The following is an 18384-nucleotide window of genomic DNA, read 5'->3' as shown; positions in this document are numbered from 1 at the left end:
TACGGTGATTGTTGTTTATTTGTTTTATAAAATTAAAATTTAAGCAAACATCAGGAAAAAGTTAAAATTTTCTTCGTCTAATTAACACCAAAAGAATGAAAAATGTACAGCTCAAAAAGATTTAGAAACACAACAAAGAAGCCCGTTGCGATGTATTGAACCGGTTCAAATAACCGGGACAAAGCAGCTGTCAAATGAACGTCACACACTGTGAAAAAATGGTTGCCGATGGTTTGCTGTAATCGCTGAGGAAAACACGGAAAATTCTCAATAAAATAAAAGGTAAGCTTATAATAAAACGCTGCAATAATAAAATCCCTACCTAGGTACGTGATGGTTTGTTTATTGAGCGAATCAAACAAGTTCGTACAATCGCTGTGGTACTGTTTAGTTGATGCGACTACAACCACAATCCTCCGAGCGTCATCACAGTGAAGCAATGGCGGACAGTGCCGCAAGCCTACACAGCCGCTAGAGGCTTCGTGAATGGTTTGGAGATTAGATCAATATCCTGTGCATTTATCATCACGCCCGGTTTAAGCATCGACGTGCTTACACCTACAAGGCAGCAAATGGATCTATTCTTTCCCATCCGGGGTCCCATCCCCCCATGCGCAGGACTAACTACCCTGCTATGGGCAAAACCACAGAAAAAACTGAAAGAGAGAAAGGGTAAGTCCATCATTAAATGGTCCTGCGATGGGGAGACACACAAAAAGACCAATTACGGTTCCTATGTCAAAGAAGAACAAAATGAAGAAAAAGTCCGGTTTTAAATAATCGCACATGAAACCAGTTCAGCGATCCTTTCGAAAACTCCTTGCCCTGGAGCCCATGCATATCGATCGCAAACTTCACAGCCGACGAAGAGCGATACCGTGATAAGCTGCAGACCTTTACGATAGTTGCTATTTCCAACCTGGAGAAGGACCGCTCTTTCAAAAAGTCAGTTGAATGTAAATATAAAGAAAAGTACATTTTGTAGCAAATTACAACTACAGTATTCCCGAGTACCGCGTTACGAAGCCATGAGCCTAACTTAATTTAACCCATTTTCACGTTTTCTCAAATTCAAAATACATCTAAAATATCTTGTTGAATTCATGATACGGTTAATCAATTTTTACTCGGCTTTTACTAAATTGATAAAATTTGCTAGTCACGTTTTTGAAAATAAAACCCTAAACACAGGTGTCGTAGCTATTATTTCATCAAAAAATATATACGATGGCGTGATTTAGAAGAAAACGGTTGATGGCACACCTTCATATTAGCTTGCTTTTAGTTTTCTCAATTCAGAGGAGTTTTCTTCGTTAGTTTATTTTTAACGAGCAATTATTAGAGCAACTCAAATTTTTTTTTATTTTAACAAACAATATATCTCTTCAGAGCAATTTGCTTCAACAAACATTTGCAAAACTCGTGTACTGTGTTAGCGTGGCCACATACTGTGGAAAAACTATCCTCTTGCTATCTCTGTCAAGGGTAAACGCATCAAACCACTCATGCCTATGACCCGCAACACTCACAACTTCTTCTATTAAGCGTAAACGTCCTCCGCGGACATGCCGGCCTATGTAGACATTCGAGACTTTATTCAGTACCACGCAACCGAATATTCAGTCCTTGCTACGGGGGGCGGTCCATTCTAGGTCTCTCGAGTTGACGACTGTACCACGGGACCGCCCCCGACACTCACAACATCGAGTCCGAATACGAACAGTCCGAGATCCCGAGAACGTTATCACACGTCGTTTGACCTGTCCAATAATCTTCCGCTTATACTGCATATCGCGTTTAATTGCATTGTTAGTTTGTCAAATTAAATGTTTCTTGTACGATCAATCGGTTAAAAAGATTGATGCGTCGTGTAATTTATTATGATTATCAAAAGTTTGGTGTGCAAACATCGATACACGTTGTTAATCTTGTTCGTGATGATAGTCAGTGATCGCTTGTCAGGTCCACAAATATTGCAAAATATCCCACTGAGAATTTTTGAAATATTACCATAGTACAAATACAATGTAAAGGTAAGTAAAACTTAGGCCAATCATTACTTACACACGACATTTACAGGTAAAACATAGTAAAAACTGTCAGCTTTGCATCGTTCACCTTAGAACCCAAGTGGGATCAGGCATCGATTGTACCGGCGGGGCAGAATGAAATCTATTAATTGCATCCTCTTCTTTCATTTGTTCCTTTCAGATTTTGTCACAAAAAAGCGTACGCGCGCGTGTATCTTAACTGAAACGTGCGTTAGTAGAAGAACGAACAAGATAGCGTTCCGCGGTTAATTGTCCTATATGGGAAGAAAGAAAGAAAACTGCGCTGTTGGGCAACATACATCAGCAAGGTTTTTGAAATTTATCTATTGCGAGGCGTTTTAATTACTTTCCCTTTGGCTCCCTTTAAGACGAGTCTGTGAGAAAGCAAACAGAATCACCTCGGGAGTGCAGGGAAGTAGCAGCAACACGTGTCCTTCGAAACGGCACCATTTCCTTTTCTAACTCTTCTTTTACTACTACTGTGTGAAAACAGTGATCAAAGTGTGCAAGTGTGTGTAAGCGAAGTGTTTTGGTGTGTCCGAAAGTATCAATTTCTATTCCTAGATCGATCGCAAAGCAACGTATTAAATCTGACCGACACTGAAAAATAGTATTTAGCTTGTAACGGTTAATAAAACAATTACCCGTAAGGCCGAAAGGAGGGGAGCAAATATTGTTAAAGATATCGCCCGAACTTGTACTCAATAGCGTGAGGGTTCGTCATCCGGCATTTGTAAAAGTTTCCGCACGAAACCACAGAACCGCCTTCTTTCGCTACTAGTGGTAGACCACACACACCCCACCTCGATTGTTCTCGAGGTGCCAAATCGAGAGAATGGATCTTGAAGAAGCAAATGATGCAATTAAGCCCGGTGACAATGTGGCGAGATCAAAGGTAAGTACCGAATGTAACATAATTACTTCCCCTGTGTTAGGCGGCCTGGGTTCTACAGCCTTTATTCCAGACTCCTGGAAGCTGTGCTGGATGTGCAAGCGTAAATGTGTGCTGTGAATTGGGTCTACAACTAGCAGCTTTACACGTGTTGCTGCTGACGCATTTGTGCTGGATGTGAGACGTGCTGAAGTGATATAAAACAAGTGCTGTGGAAGTGTGTGATAAAAGTGGTTCGATTGTGACATGAACGCAATGAGAGAATGTAAAAAGTGTAAAAGTGCCAATGAACAATACCGACCGTGAAGTCCAATTTTGGAACTATAAAACACAGCTCTTATTTATATCGCGGTTTTAATTATATTTCTTCTTCCTTTTTTTCTCTGTTTCTTCCTCCCTTCAACCCACAGACGGAGATAGAATTTGAGGAGCATGTACTCGATACAAAGGTTAGGCTGTCCGATGGCACAGAAGCGTGCGTGTTCAGCCGCACGCCGCGCAACAAAGATCTGCTGTTCGGGTACATGTGCCATATCTGCGGCGTGGCCTGTCTGTACGGCGAGCGCATGCTGCAAATTCATATCGCCGGCCGCAAGCATCAGGCCCGATTGAACGTGACCGTGTTCGATGCAGAGCAGTACCGTGCTTCGCTGGTGGCGAAACCGACGAAAGGTAAACGAAAGACATTAACTCTAGATGGTTGTATGAACGTAATGCAAGTACGGTTTACCTTCTTTTTTTTAGGAACTTCCGGATCGAACGAGAACAACACTTCCACCGGAAGCGGTGGTGGTGGCGGTCAGGAAAATGATTCTGCCTCCCCATCCTCGATGAAACCGCAGGCTCGGTTGCAAAACGTGCTTGACGGCTATCGCGATGGTCCATTGGTCGGGCTGGAATACATCGTGGAGCTGATCGATTCGGCGAACGGTGCCGATCCCGTCTACAGCTGCGTGCTGTGCAATCTGCACAACAACAATGAGAGCGGCATTACGACGCACATGATCGGGATGGGGCATCGGTTCAAGTTTCTCGAAAAGCACTACCCGACCGTGCGCAAGATGCTGTCCCCGTACCGCAACAACAATCAGGAGAACGGCGGCCAGGTGTTTTTCCGCGTGGTGCAAACGGTGTGCGAAGCGATCGAGGACCATCACGGCCGGTTGACGCCGCAGGTGTACGAGGCGGCCGAGTTCGAGCGTAACCGGGTGAAGTTTGGCCAGCAGATTTCGTTCGGCACTCACTTCGACGAGCGCACGGGACCTAAGTTTGTCGAGGTGATCGACGCGAAGGTGCTGCAAGATTTGGTCACCGCCGAGGACTGTGGCGGTGGGCAGGTTCAGGGTGCACCGAAACGCTACCGCATGCGTAACGAGCGTCGTAGCAGTTTGGATTCCATTTCGAGCGTCAGCAGTGCTAACTCGATGCTAACGATCTCGTCCAGCGGTGACGATGAGAATCGCGGACGAACGCGAAAGCGAAGCCCGCTCAATGGGCAGGGCAATAGACTGAGTGGTGGTGGTGGCCGTGGCGACTTGTCCTACCAGCGGCAGCAAAGGGCAGCACAGCCGGCAAATTCGTCGGCGAAGCAGATGCTGCCAACCCCCCGAGAGCTGTCGATACAATCGGCCGCCATTGCACACGAGCGATACAAGTGGGAGAAGTATCGCTGTACGGTCGATATAGCGGTGGAAAAGCTGGAGAAGCAGCTGAAGGATCACGAAAAGAACCCGGAAAAGCATCCGCTGTATTCGGAGGAGTGGAAAAAGTTCTGGAACCGGCGGTACAAGGAGCTGCAGGCAGAAAAGAAGGACCCAGCCAAGCACAACTTCAAGCCGGAATGGATCGAGTTTTGGACGAAGCGCATGAAGGAGCTGCACGACGAGGAGGTCGCGCGAAAGAAGGAAGAGATCCGCACCAAGATGAACCTACCGGCGGAGGACGAAGAACGGACGGGCGAGCTGCGGGAGCAGTACGCGTTGCGGGTCCCCCAGGCGGGCAAGCGGGCCCGGTCGAGCGAACGCAAAGCGGGCACGGCCGCGGCCCCGATTCTGATCGATGTGAACTCGGACGAGGAGGAGGATGACTATAAGGGCGGACAGCCGATGCGGTCCAAGAACCGGTCGTCACCGCGCTCATCGCGCCGCGGTGAGTGGTCCGATTCGGGAAGGAAACGGTCCACCTCCCGTTCCCACCGGTCCCGCAGTCCCATCAGCGACGATAACGGGTACGAAGGCGGCTACTCGCGAAGTCGCTCGCAGCGTGCCCCACCGATGGACTACCGCGGCGAATGGCCCGTTGGCAAGCATCGAGGTGGACCGGTGCCGGAACGGGTGGATTACGACGAGTGGGCGAAGAATTACTACGGCCCCAACAAGAAGGTGTTCGTGCGTACGGAGTTCGATGCGGACAGCTCGACACCGCTCAACTTTGTCGCGGTCTGTCGGCTGTTGACCGCGTTCGAGGAGTACCTGGGCAGTCTGGGGCCCAAGGTGAACGATTTGCTGGCCAAGGCGCTCGCGCTGGAAAAGGTGAAGGCGAACTCGGCCGACGATTTGCTGCTGAACGAGGACAACTGCATGTTTCTGGAGACGGTGAAGGAAAAGCTGAAAGGCCACATGATGGCGGAAACGATCGATGCAAACCGAATGGTCCCGATCAAGAAGGCGGTGCGTAACATTGCCCGGCTGCTGCACGAGGCATCGAAACGCGAGCCTGTTAAGCCACCGGAGGAGGAGCTGTCCCGCGATTCGGTGGCGGTGAGCGAAGCGGCTGTCCCGAGTGCTGTTCCTACTGCCGCGGCTACCACCATCAGCGCATCGGCCGCTGGGGCCAGCATTGACAAGATTGCCGTCGCCGAGCAGCTTGCCAAATCGCTTGTTGCGCAGGGAAAGACCGACTTTACCACCGAAGAGCTGGAACAGCTGATCAACGTGTACGTCACCATGGCCCAGATGTCTCGGGAGAAGAACTCGCTCGTTACGGCGAAAGCGTACATGGCCACACTGCCGCCCTCTGCCGTGCCGGTAGCACCGAAGGAGATCGTACCCGCCCCGGTAGCTGCGCAGGCCGCTGGACCGTCGAAGCTGCCGGAACGTTTGCGCCCGGAAGCGGCTGGCTCGGCTGGCGGTGCGGCACGCTGGAACGACAAAAAGATGGATGTTCCGGTGCGTTCCGGTAACTTCGGCAGCATGGCGGACAACGATGAAGACGAGCCGTCGTCGAGCATTTTGGAGAATCTAACCGACTCCGATCTGCAGACGCTGCTGCAGAGCTTCAAGGAGCTTTCGAATGATGAGCAGATGCATCTCATCTCCTATCTGCGCAAGCTGGAACGCACCGAGCCGGAACGTGTCGAGCGATTGCGCCGTTATGTGAACTTTGACTCATGGAGCAATCCCAAGGCAGGTGGTAACGATGGCGGTAATGGTGCACGGCGGGATGCTGCTAGCCGCATGTCCGATGAAGACGAGCGTAATTATTTGGAGCAAGACGACAACTCCACATTTGATATGTTCCAACCATCGCCAGGACCGTCGATGGGAGGTCGTAAACCGGTACCGAACCCAGCGTCTAGCAACAGTGGGTCAAAACGGCCAACAGTACCAGCGCAACGCGCGCAACAGCAGCAACAACAGCGACAGAAAGACATGCATCAACATCAACAGCAGCAACAGCATCAGCAAAAGCCTCAACAGCAAAAAGGGAACCCGATGATTATGGATTCGGAAGACGAGGACGACTATTCGTACGATGATATTTTGCGAGCTGCATCCAAGAACGTGTCGAACGTACCGCTGCTTTCGGGCTCGAAAATGCCGGCCGATGCGTACGACACGAGTTCGAACCATTCGCACCGAACGAGCGGCAACAACGATACGGGTAGTGGTGGGGGCAACAGCTCTGCAGGAATTTCTCTGTCCGACACGCAGAATTTGATTGCCAACTTGATGGAATCGCTACAGAAATCCGTGTCCGACGCTAACAGCCATAGTACAGCGGGAGCGAGCAGTGCCGCCGGCAGCAATAGCTACGCGAATCCGATCACGACGATTGGCGGGACAGCTGGTGGTGGTGGTGGAGGTGGGGAAAGTGCTGTCGGTAAAACAATTCCCGGCAAGATAACATCGGCCACGCCGAATGCCTCCTCAATGTATCCGGGCTTCCCTCAGCAACAGCAGCAGCATGGTCAATCCATGGGAATGGGCATGCCTTTTGGTGGACAGCAGGGACAGATGCCGATGGGACAAATGTCCGGGCCGCAAGGGCAGATGCAACAGCAATTTGGCAATCCGTACATGTACCAGGGCCAACAGATGTTCGGTGCGAATGGTCCCGGCCCGCAGCAGATGCAACAGTTTGGCGGTTACGGTAACTACGGATACTATTAGACTAGTTGGCAGATTTATATAGGACAGAGCATGAGAGTGAATAAGTAAAGTTTCGGTATTACGCATATGTGAACTAAACTCAGTGTCGATGGGAAACAGATATTGATGTATAAAACAAAATGAATGAATCACCATAAATAAATGAACTGTGCGATCGATGTTTTAGAATAACGGAAATGTTTCTGTTTTGTTTAAGGAAATAATGCAAAGCGTATTATTGATGATGAAAAACGTAGTTTTCGTTGGAATCGATTCCGGATAGCTCCGATGTTTTCTGGAATCAACTCCGGATAGTAGATCGGCTCTGGATTTGGGTTCCGGAATTGGATCGGTTTTGAAATCGGAGTCGGTTTCGGTATCCTCATACGAATAGATGTTTGGGTCTAATGATGCTACGTACTGATAGCTTTAAAGAATCAAAATTTACTTGTAAACGATCCATTCTCATGGAGATTCCCGAACTGGTTACGCTTTTGAAACAAACTGATTCTCATTCCGGAGCTAATTCCAATTCTGTAGTCAATTCTCATTCCATTACCGGAGCAAATTGTGTTTCCCAGGTCGATTCCGATTTCGGAGCTCGGTTCCAAAGTCGACTCCGAAAACGGCCTCGGATTTGATTCCGAACACAGAATAGGAATCGGTCGGGTCCGATTCCGAGCTCCCACATCTAATACATACAGCATATATTAATATTTCACATTTTATTCACATTTCAGGTAATGTGTTCGAATCGATATCTGGAAAATTTAATTTAAATTTACAGCCGTCGTATTAGCAATTCCATCAGAATGGAAACATAATTTCGATGCTTGGGTTTGAAATATGGTTCAATATGCTTTCCAACGATCGATGGGTCATCTTTTAAAATTTTGACCTACCTACGTTAAAATTCTTTCCAATGTGCAACTGTCAAATAATATGCGGCAACTGTCATCAGATGACACCGAACAGCGATGTAAATAAACGTGATTTTGTGGCAACATGCGGTCGGACTGACGATAGTTAAGACAGAATTTGCCTTTTTCAGAGTGTAAAACTAGTTTTCAAAGCATTGAAGCACATCACCATGCCGCTGGAATTCAAGAGCAATTGGTCCGCGCGTGCTGGGCGCAACGAAAGCGACGGAGAGGATGAGATAGATCCGAAAGCGCACGCCAAGCTAATCGACGGTATCAACGCCCTGACCGGTTCCCATTACATCCGTGAGGTAACGCGGACGGAACCGTCGCTCAAGCGGTCCGAGTTCGGGCTGTCCAAAACGAAGGATGACAAAGTACGGCTCGGCGATTTGGCAAAGTTTTTCACCAAAACCAAGAAGCACATAAGCGTTGCGAAGCAGCTGGATCAGCTCAAGGTGCGGAACCCGCTGCAGAAACCGCTGGAAAAACCGGTCGCCGATAGGATCGAGCGGAAGGCTGGCTTCGAACGCGTGCGGAAAGATGTGGACCGATGGGAACCGATCGTAACGGCGCAGCAGGTCGCTCCGCAAACGGTGTATCCGCTGCAGTACGACAGCACTACGGTGTACGATGGTCCACCGAAGCGGCTGTCAGAATATCGCGTCAAGACGAAGCTGATGGAAGAGCTGGAGGAGCTTGAGAAGACGTACGATGATGGTGGGGAAAATGGGGATGAACACTCCGACGATGGCAAGCAAAACTATGCGCTAACGATTGAAGAAATGCGTGAGCAGCAGCATGAGCGCTCTCGCCAGAAGATTCGCGAGTCGTACGCAATTGCAAAGAATCGGCGTATGAACAAGATTAAGAGCAAGAAATACCATCGTCTGCTGAAAAAGGACAAGCTAAAGGAGCAGATGCAAAAGTTTGAAGAGCTGAAGGAAAAGGACCCGGAGGAAGCGCTCCGGAAGCTCGACTGGATCGAGAAGCAGCGCTCCCAGGAGCGAATATCGCTGCGGCACAAGAATACGGGCACGTGGGCCAAAAATCTGCAGGTGCGTGCCAAATACGACACGGAGGTGAGGCGTGAGCTGGCCGAACAGCTTGCCATCGGGCGAGAGCTGACGGCAAAGCGTCTTCAGCAGGGAGACAGTAGCTCCGAGTCGGATGGTGAAATGGACCTTTCGATGGGACAGGCCGGCGAAACCAATCCGTGGACGGAACGTGCCGGCGACTACGAGCAGGTGGCCAATAAAGAAATGCAGCAAACCGGCAGTTATCGCAAATACTGGGAGGAGCGTAATCAGGTTGAAAACATTAAAAAGCATTTAAATGGTGATGGCAAAACGGCCAACGGACAGCAGGCGAATGGACGTCTCTCTTCAGATGAGGATGGAAACGAACCTAGTGATGGTGACGAAGGTGTGCAACCATCGAAGCCTAAACGAGCTAAAACACTTCCCAAGAAACGAAAAGAAAAAGTTAAGATGGCATCCGGCACCTGGATTGTGGAAGATGTGGACAATTCAGTCCAAAAGCCCAAGAAAAAAGACTCTGCGAAAACGAAAAAGAATCGCAAGACGAAGGATAACGTTGCCACTGTGGAGGCAATGTTCCAGGAAGCGGAGGATCTTATCCAGGATGTGCTGGACAATAAGTTGGAGTTTGTGCGAAATATTGATCGCGAGAAAAGTTTGGACATAAATGGACCTTCTTCTGAGCTGCCAGACCAGCAAGACAAAGAAACTAAATTGAGCGATTTGAGTTTTAAGAAACGAGCCACCCTAGCCGACGCAGACGAGGAAATGAATGAAACGGTAGAGACGGCAGCACCAGACGAAACGAATAATGCATCGAGTTTGCTAAAAACCATTCAGTCCTCCAATGACAAATCCTCAACCGTGGTCGGTGGCCGCCCATCGCCGTCGGTCAAGCAATCGGCCGAAATCAATCTAAAGCAGGTGGTACAGATGAAACCGAAGCATCTGCTAACGGCCCTCCCCAACACGATCGTATCGGGCGAGCTGTCGGACGACGAGGCGGAGGCGGACGATGCGCATCGCCTCACGATCGCCGAAGCGTTCGAGGATGACGACATTGTGGCGGACTTTGCGAAGGAGAAGCAGGACGAGCGGCAAAAGGATCTGCCCCAGGAGGTGGAACTTTCGCTACCGGGCTGGGGCCATTGGGCTGGGGTGGGCGCCAAGCCACCGGGACCGCGTAAGGCGACGCGCCAGATAATGCAAATACCGGCGGAGCTGCCGCGCCGTGACGATAACCGCGATCAGGTAATCATCAACGAAGACGCACTGAAGAACGAGAAGCTGGACAAGCACCTGGTGAATGAGGTACCGTTCCCGTTCGTGACGGTGAAGGATTACGAAGCGTCGCTAAGGGCACCGCTGGGCCGAACGTTCATACCGCAGTCGGCACATGCGGCGATGGTTGAGCCGCGCATCGTCACCAAGCAGGGCACGGTAATAGAGCCGATGAAGAAGGAGATGCTGGTGGCGAACCCGAGCAAGCTGATGCGGGTCGGCAAGCGGCTGCAGAACGAAGCGGTCGACCAGTACAGCAAATACGCGCTAGAGAAACTAAGCAAACCTTCTCCAGTTTCAAAGGTAGGGTTTGGAAGGGTCGAATAAGGGATAAGTGTTGCTGTAAAAGGAATATAATTAATATCAATAATAATCCCATCCCTTGTTATCTCTTAGCACATATGATGACTTAGCTTTGCAGAGACGCCGTTTTTCCACCATTTATCACGCGGTTGTACCACGAATATCACGCGGTTGTATAAAACTCGTTAAATAATCTACTTTTGCATGATTTGTAAAACAACTTTATGCAATCTACTTTTAAGGAAAAGTACATCAGAGTTTTCAATGGAATTAATCTGAACTTTAAATACTCCTTAGTCTTTCTTTGTGGAGAAATATATCTGGAAAGGAAGGAAATTGAAACTGAAAATGTCTTTATTAATTGCATTCAAATGAACCCTCCCCCCCCCCCCCCTCTTTCTGGTGTGCTACTACCAACGATAATAATCCCCAACTAGAGCTTAAGCTTACTGGTTCCCGGCCCTTCAGTTTCTATCAAGGAAAAGGTCACGTTCAGGTTTTTATTTCAACAGTTTTATTAGCATGATTTATTGTAGCGAAACGTCACACGAATATCTCTTTTTCTCTCTTTTCTCTCTCTCTCTCTCTCTCTCTCTCTCTCTTTCTTTCTTTGTTGTACCCTAATTTTGCATCCGGTGTCAGGCCTTTTTAAGGGCTATCCATTTTCGTTGGTAAAGGCCGGATTGCTTCCGGTGTCATCGCCACCGAAAGCGGTCGCCGGTGGGAAGTCTCCTCCGGTGGGCCGATCCGGCACCGGCGTAATATCCTGCGAGTCGGCTGGCGGTGGGAAGTGCAAAAGAAAAGACAGTGAATGTAAATATTAGTTTTGTATGGTATGAGGAGGAACAAAAAAAAATGCATTAATGTGATTAAAATCGCAGCACGGATTGGGACCGCTGGCTAATGGAAGGCTTAAAAATTGGTAAATGGAAGGTCCATGCCCGCTAATGCAACATTAAAACCACTGTCTCTTAGCTTATGCAGTCCTTTTTTGTTATTTAGCAATAACGGATCGGCAAAGCAATTTTCATTAACATGAAGAACAGTTTTATAACAACTCTTTCAAACTGACCGTAAGATAATTGATAAAATGTTTGCCTCACAGGAGACAAAAAAAAGTTCTTTTTCTTCGTCTCGCTTAAGCGGAACGATAATTATATCATTCTTTTTAACACTTTATTGGTACACTGGTACGGTTTGTAGATTAATCTGCATTGCATAGCGCAGCTGTGTCAAACTCATTTCATCAGAGGGCCGCAAGTACAGATTTTCAGTGATTCGCGGGCCGCAAACGTGAGAATAAAAACTATACCTCAATATTTATATAAAATACTGTTTAAAATCATTATTGTTAAACAAATTGACTTTTTGTACTCCTCGCTTCAAATCTGGAATAGTTTCCTATTTACAAATTTGCTGTGTTATTTTTCATTGTGCACTTTTTTATTTCGAAAAATAGTTTAATGTACTTTTAAAGTCACATGCATTTTTTATCCTTATTACGACATTTTTCATTAGTCGCGTTCCAACACGGTAGTTCTGTTAGAAAATATCGTCCAACCACACTTTTTCACTAAGGTATCTTTTTCGCTAGGCGAATCATTTTCAAGCCATCCAAGCTATCCATCGCTGGATGTATAACAAATATATTTGCCTGCAATTTTTTGACAGATCAAGAGAAAAATTGTAATAAAACGTGTTTAAACATAATTTTTGCTAATTTCCAAGTTCCAAGAACCCGTATTTTACAAATAATTTTTTTAAATTACGATAATTTTATCTGACAAAGATTCGTTTTTTGACACTTGAAGGGAGATGATTCTCGAATTGAGGTAGTGGACTGTGTGAGCTAATCTATGGAAATAAGCTATACATCGCAGGACTTCGGCATTTCGATTATTTTAATCCTTAATCTAAATACTCATGGCTTAAGCGTAATCATATCATTTTGGTTTTGATTTTTGGGGAGGTTGGAAAGTACATTAATTCGTTTTGTAGAATGTGGGGTACACATAATTCCAACTTGGCTACAATCATTTTTATTAACATTTATGGTGGCATGATTATGAATAAAACAGAAGTGGCTTTAATTGAACATCAAAAATGTAACATTCTAAGGACGGAGCCGTGCAAATTCGTTCGAAAAAGAATTTCGGAGCCCAATGAATTCTTAACTCGGCACTCGGGGGCATAATTGGTCAAATTCGGGTAATTGGGGCATGGTCAAATTCGGTAGGACCGACCAGATCCATTTCTCACTGCAGATTAGCCGCTCCGTGCGACAACCGATGACTCCAATGGTTCCGAATGGCATTAAACGGCTCTATAAGCTTAGGTCGGCACCGAACGGAACTGTTGGTTTGATTTGGACGGATCAGGAGTCAGAATAGCTAAGATCAAAAATGACGATTCTGACAATCCAGCACTAGTTGTTGCGAAGATTCCAAGTGTGTGTATGAAAGTATTTCATTCCTTTTTCGTTTGTAGAAGGTTGACGCAAATCTATTTTTCCATATTTTTCCATAGAATGTGCAATCGAGTGTACACAACATTGTGCTAATATTCAGAATTTCATCGAAACATAATGAGTTTGCATTCAAATCAATTTTTCTTAAGGGTTTCAATTGTTCTGTACGATTGTGCAGCATAAGTTTATGAGATGTTATGGTTACATTCATGTTAGATTTGAAAGATATACCATCAAAATGATTGTTCTTCTCTGGAAAATTTTATACAATTAGACGAATAGTAATAACAGTTTTTTGGTTTGCAGTGCATTTAGCAATTCTCAAAATATTCTCGCGGGCCGCATTCAGCATTGACGAGGGCCGCATGCGGCCCGCGGGCCGCCAGTTTGACATACCTGGCATAGCGCATCATCGCCTACCGGACTGATGACCGTGCACCATGACCGTTTGGTGTTACCATTGGTTACCAAACGAATGCGAACCAAAAGATGTGGCGAAAGTGATGCATGATGGCCAATGATGCTCCATCATAGCCGTAGCGCCCGAAGCACAATACGGCTCATCGCCCGTTAATCTGTGTGGATGGGGACGGCCATTTGAGAATGCCGAGTGAAGCACAATGCGCGTAACCGTGCGTTACGGTCCGGATCGGATGTTCATTTTTATCGTGTTTCGCGCTACACGAAATGTGTTTCAATGGAATAATTATTAATTTATTTTTACACTCTATCCGGAAACGGGCCAAGCCTGCACCAACATGGTACGGAATCGGGCTCTCCCCGTCCCACGCGCTTTGTGCTTCTTCATTAAAATGGTTTTTGTTTTGCAGAAGCAGCGGAAGGCACCATGCGTAAGGTTAAATGATTTGCGGTTACACATGCAGTGCACGCAGCTACTGTTATAAGCTTTTAAACGGTTGGGCTTTTGAATTGTTCGTTCCTATGGGATTGTTATTTAAAAAAATCCTATGGGACGACGAATAATGCTCTTGATAATTGCTTATGTGCTTTTGTTGTGGAATGCTACATATTAAATTAAATCAAATTTTAATCCCTAGCCATCCAACTAAACTAAACGACTTCATTTGTCAGTTGGTTCTGGTACTTATTTCATTACCCTATGTTATAACCACACAACATCATTTTCCCTTTGTTTGGCATTAGCGATTTCTTGCCTATTTCTTTAAATTAATTTCAAAATTGATGAACTATGCAAGGACGCTCATTCACCCTGATGAACTAACCAACGAAAACACGAAATATTAATATGTAATTCTATTCTGCCGGCCTTTCTAGTTGGCTAAAACAACTAAATTTAACATTTCCTCATACCAGCATGTCAATATCAGCACGCCAGTTAATCCGGGACAAATGAAAGAATCACCCAGCTGTGTGAGAGAACGTGTTTGAACGAGCTTGAAGAGGCTCCAAGCTCCTCAACTCCATGTTTTGAGTTTAACAAAACATGGCCATGTCAAAATATCTAAAATACATTAGCCAGAACTAAACGATTGGCCATCAACCGAAGCATGAGATTGAAACTCGTCTCGTATGTAGGTTATTTGATCATTTATCTTCCAGAATAGTGAATTTTCTGCAATACAATAATCAAATGTACTGGCCACATGATTGAGACATGAATAAACTTTTTTTTAAATTGGCTTTGGGATGCACTAATTTTTGAGTACATTGCCCCATAATTGGCCCTATGCTGAATGCTATTGGATGTGCTGAAAATGATTATTGAATGATTTTTCCCCATTCTTTCCATTTAATATTTTTATATGTATCTTATTGATTGTTACATTTTATAAAAAATAAGGTAATATTGTTTCACCTTTAGTAGACGGTGGGCAACTAGTAGCTATGGGCAAGATCTTCAGGAGCATAGGCAAAGCCATCCTATTTGTTTTTATCCTTTTTTCGTTATGGTAATGCCCAGCGGATCATTATGACAACTAAGCGTAGGACCTCCTACCATGCTCACAAACTACACTTGGGTAGGGATTACTTTCGTGTGACCGCTCAGGGACAGAGTCTATGCCTAACAATTTACCGGCCTTTATGATCATTCTGGTTTTTTTTGTTCGATCAATGGAACTAATTGTAATATGACAACAATTATCTCAACTGGCTGGATAAGACAGTAAAGTTACGTAATAAATTTTAAGTAATTTTAACAAAGGAAAGTTTTTATCTTCTTATTCTATTTTTTTTTCTAATTTGGCGCAACCACTGCAGTGGATCATCATCTAATCGACACGTCTAGAACTGCAGACTGATCGCTGTACTCATACATGCATAGGATAGCATAATTAGTCAAGGATTGCGCTTGGAGAACACCGGTCCATGTGACAATGGAAAATTCTCGGACTGTCCACGACCACCAACTTCAAATGGACATAATCCCTTTGCCACTGAGTCCAATATTCTCCCCAAAGTTAATGGTTTGTGATTTTTATGAATCACTCTTTACATTAACCCGCTGCTCATGCCAACCTGAATTTTTCATAGGTGCAACAAAAATGGTCCATGGTCCACTTGTATCATGGGATTTCACTTCTCTGTCGATATGGGAATTTTAATTATAAACCTCAACAGGGTGGATCCTCCGCTTCTTTCGTGGTGTAGGGTTCATTACAAGAACGGACGGATTTAATTTAAAAAAAAAAAAAAAACCATCAATCGATCAATCCATATCCCAGATATTCCATTGACCCATTTCCGGGCATTTCATTGTTTCAACATTTTCCAAAAAATCACCTCCTCCCCAACGTGTACCACCGTACACAGCGATTGATTTCGGCGTTCGGCTTTGATTGAGCACCTTCGGGCCGGTGATCCCTTCCTTTATCCCTTTACCGGGCGGGTGGAGGCTTATGGCTAACAGTTGCGACAGAGATAAGCTTGCTGACGTTTCTCTCCCCTCTCTTTCTGCTACTTACAGCTACTGCAACAACAGCCCATCGTGCTGCGTTGTACGTCTGTGTCTGTGTACGTAGATGTATTTGTTTCCTTCCAGGAGCGATCCAAGTGTGCTAAGCTTTTCCTCCGGATTTACGGTATCCTTGTATGCTAAGAGCTTTCCCTTCAGCTGCTTGGTTGGTTCATTTCGGGAACTTTTCATTCGAACTTTAAACTGTACACTGCACGCTTGAAATGGGCAATCCCGCCCGCACGGTACCACTACGTCCGATGTACTGGACCGGTGATGAATTTGGATCACGCAGCCGGGAACCGATTTTATCAAGCGACCGCACCCAGCAGTAACTGTGATGTCAGTTCGATAAGATATTAGCGGCGGATAAGATACACCAAGCGAGACACACGCTACATGGTGTAGCTTCTTTCCCTTGAAGGCGAGGGTAAACCAAATGGACGAAAGAGGCAGCACGGTGTGTGTGTGTGTGTGTGTGTGTGTGTGTGTGTGTGTGTGTGTGTGTGTGTGTGACTCATTGAGGTTTCGGCACGTTGGCCGTTATCGAAGGTGATTTCTACGCCCGTCGTCAGCTGATAACACGATAAACGGACGCGATAAATTGAAACCGTTAATGAATAAATCACCACAATAAAGAGCAAGAAGTGCATGACGGGACCAGAATTGCAGCTCGGGGGGAATCAAGCGGGCCGGCAGAGGGCAGAAAAAGAGGTCACCGGAAGAGTAAATAAACCTCCGGAGCGCAAATCAACTGCACACTCTGTCACTCGAGGCGTTATTAAATTGATAAGACTTTCTACAGTTTCTTTCCCATTCTACCCCTCTATCTTCCCTTCCGTTTTCTGTTATGCATGACGCTTCCTTTAGGCTCCAAGCTCGTTGGGTGTGTTGCTGGTTGTTGTTGTTGGTTTATTTGCTATGAATTTCAGAGGGAGTTAACCATTTCCTTACAAAATGGGCAAACTAAAACGGCACAAAAGGGGAATATTAAACGATTAAAATACTAAGAAATTTTATGAATGCAAAGCGGCAGTAAAAGCTGCCACGTTCTGCACCACAAAAGCTTCACTGTACCCGGGGGTGCATGCTGGCGGCAGCTTTTCCACACTGCTATTGTTGTGAACTTTAAGCTCTGGTCTACTGTTTTGCTGCGTCCGCTTTCGTTTGCGTTTGTGGGAACGTTTTGTTCTAATTTGGTGGAGTAACAATCGTTGTTGTTACTTTCCTTTTATTTGGTGCAATTTACAACAACCAGATGTACATTGTTCAAAGAATCGCGTGGCGCATACTTTAGTTGCTTGATAGCGATGTTGCAAAACGAATGAGCAGATCAAAAGTGATCAGCCAACGATCCTCGATTACACGAAACTTGCCGATCGTGGCAAAGGTAACGACCTGATCAAAACACAAGAAAATTGCTTAAATAAGGCTTGTTTTTTTTTTTAAATTTAATTAGCATATACCAAGCTAAAGAAAGAATGATGTTGATAACGTCTCAACAAGAAGCATATTAAACAATTCCTACAATTACCAGACCATTTACCGAGTTGTTCAACAGCTTTCAAAATAAAAATATTTCTGAATGGAAAAGGATTATACCGGGAACATACTGTGTTGCCGTATCGGTCAGATTTGCTCATGAACGATTTAACAGTGAAAGCAATCTACTAAATGTGTAGGATGAATGTTTATTAATGTTTATCATTGTTTTAAATCGACACGGACTACGAATAATAACATACTTAACATCTATAATATGAATGAAATAAATAAAAATCAATCCCTAAATATCGCCGGAGGATGTTCTTTGCCAACAGTGGAAACTGGTAAATAGAATCAAAATAATCCTACGCGATACATGCTTAAATGGACAGGGAAAAATGTTTAAACGGTGACCAAAAATGCTTAACAATAATGTCTCTTCACTCAACCCTGGGCTTCTGTTTATGTTGAACGTTTTGCTTTACGTTTCTTCCTAAAAGTAGCTGTTTGTTATATTATGTCATGTCTGCATTTACTTGCTGATACAAATCAGCTGGTTTTCCTTATTCGATTAATATTTCCTACTCAAATATTATCCATTTCGTTGTTATCTTATTGTATTAGTAGTTTTTGGTATTAT

The 18384-nt window shown here is 45.5% G+C and overlaps 2 protein-coding genes and 1 long non-coding RNA gene across 4 annotated transcripts; 2 read left to right on the top strand and 1 right to left on the bottom strand.

The window, feature by feature from the left end:
- Positions 1-181: 181 nt before the first annotated feature.
- Positions 182-7505, top strand: LOC121590501 (uncharacterized protein CG7065-like). Of its 2 annotated transcripts, XM_041910244.1 has the most exons (5): positions 182-282; positions 2212-2359; positions 2545-2946; positions 3354-3615; positions 3688-7505. In XM_041910244.1, exons 3-5 carry the CDS (start codon positions 2887-2889, stop codon positions 7332-7334), a joined length of 3969 nt encoding a protein of 1322 aa, XP_041766178.1. In that variant the 5' UTR covers positions 182-282; positions 2212-2359; positions 2545-2886; the 3' UTR covers positions 7335-7505. The 2 variants fall into 2 exon arrangements, with proteins under 2 accessions (XP_041766178.1, XP_041766179.1); XM_041910245.1 differs by lacking the exon at positions 2212-2359 and having other exon boundaries at positions 199-282.
- Positions 7506-7603: 98 nt separating this feature from the next.
- On the top strand, positions 7604-11160 carry LOC121590503 (U3 small nucleolar RNA-associated protein 14 homolog A). Its single transcript, XM_041910247.1, has one exon. The coding sequence runs from the start codon at positions 8404-8406 to the stop codon at positions 10879-10881; it is 2478 nt and encodes an 825-aa protein (XP_041766181.1). The 5' UTR covers positions 7604-8403; the 3' UTR covers positions 10882-11160.
- Positions 11161-11354: 194 nt separating this feature from the next.
- LOC121589980 lies at positions 11355-16591 on the bottom strand. The gene is made up of 2 exons (XR_006004369.1): positions 16270-16591; positions 11355-11634 (listed from the first exon to the last, which is right to left on the bottom strand). It is a non-coding gene; the product is annotated as an uncharacterized LOC121589980 (long non-coding RNA).
- Positions 16592-18384: the final 1793 nt, after the last annotated feature.

This window comes from Anopheles merus, chromosome 2R (genome assembly GCF_017562075.2).
Source record: "Anopheles merus strain MAF chromosome 2R, AmerM5.1, whole genome shotgun sequence".
NCBI classification, from domain to species: domain Eukaryota; kingdom Metazoa; phylum Arthropoda; class Insecta; order Diptera; family Culicidae; genus Anopheles; species Anopheles merus.
This window is presented reverse-complemented; position numbering and strand designations above follow the sequence as displayed.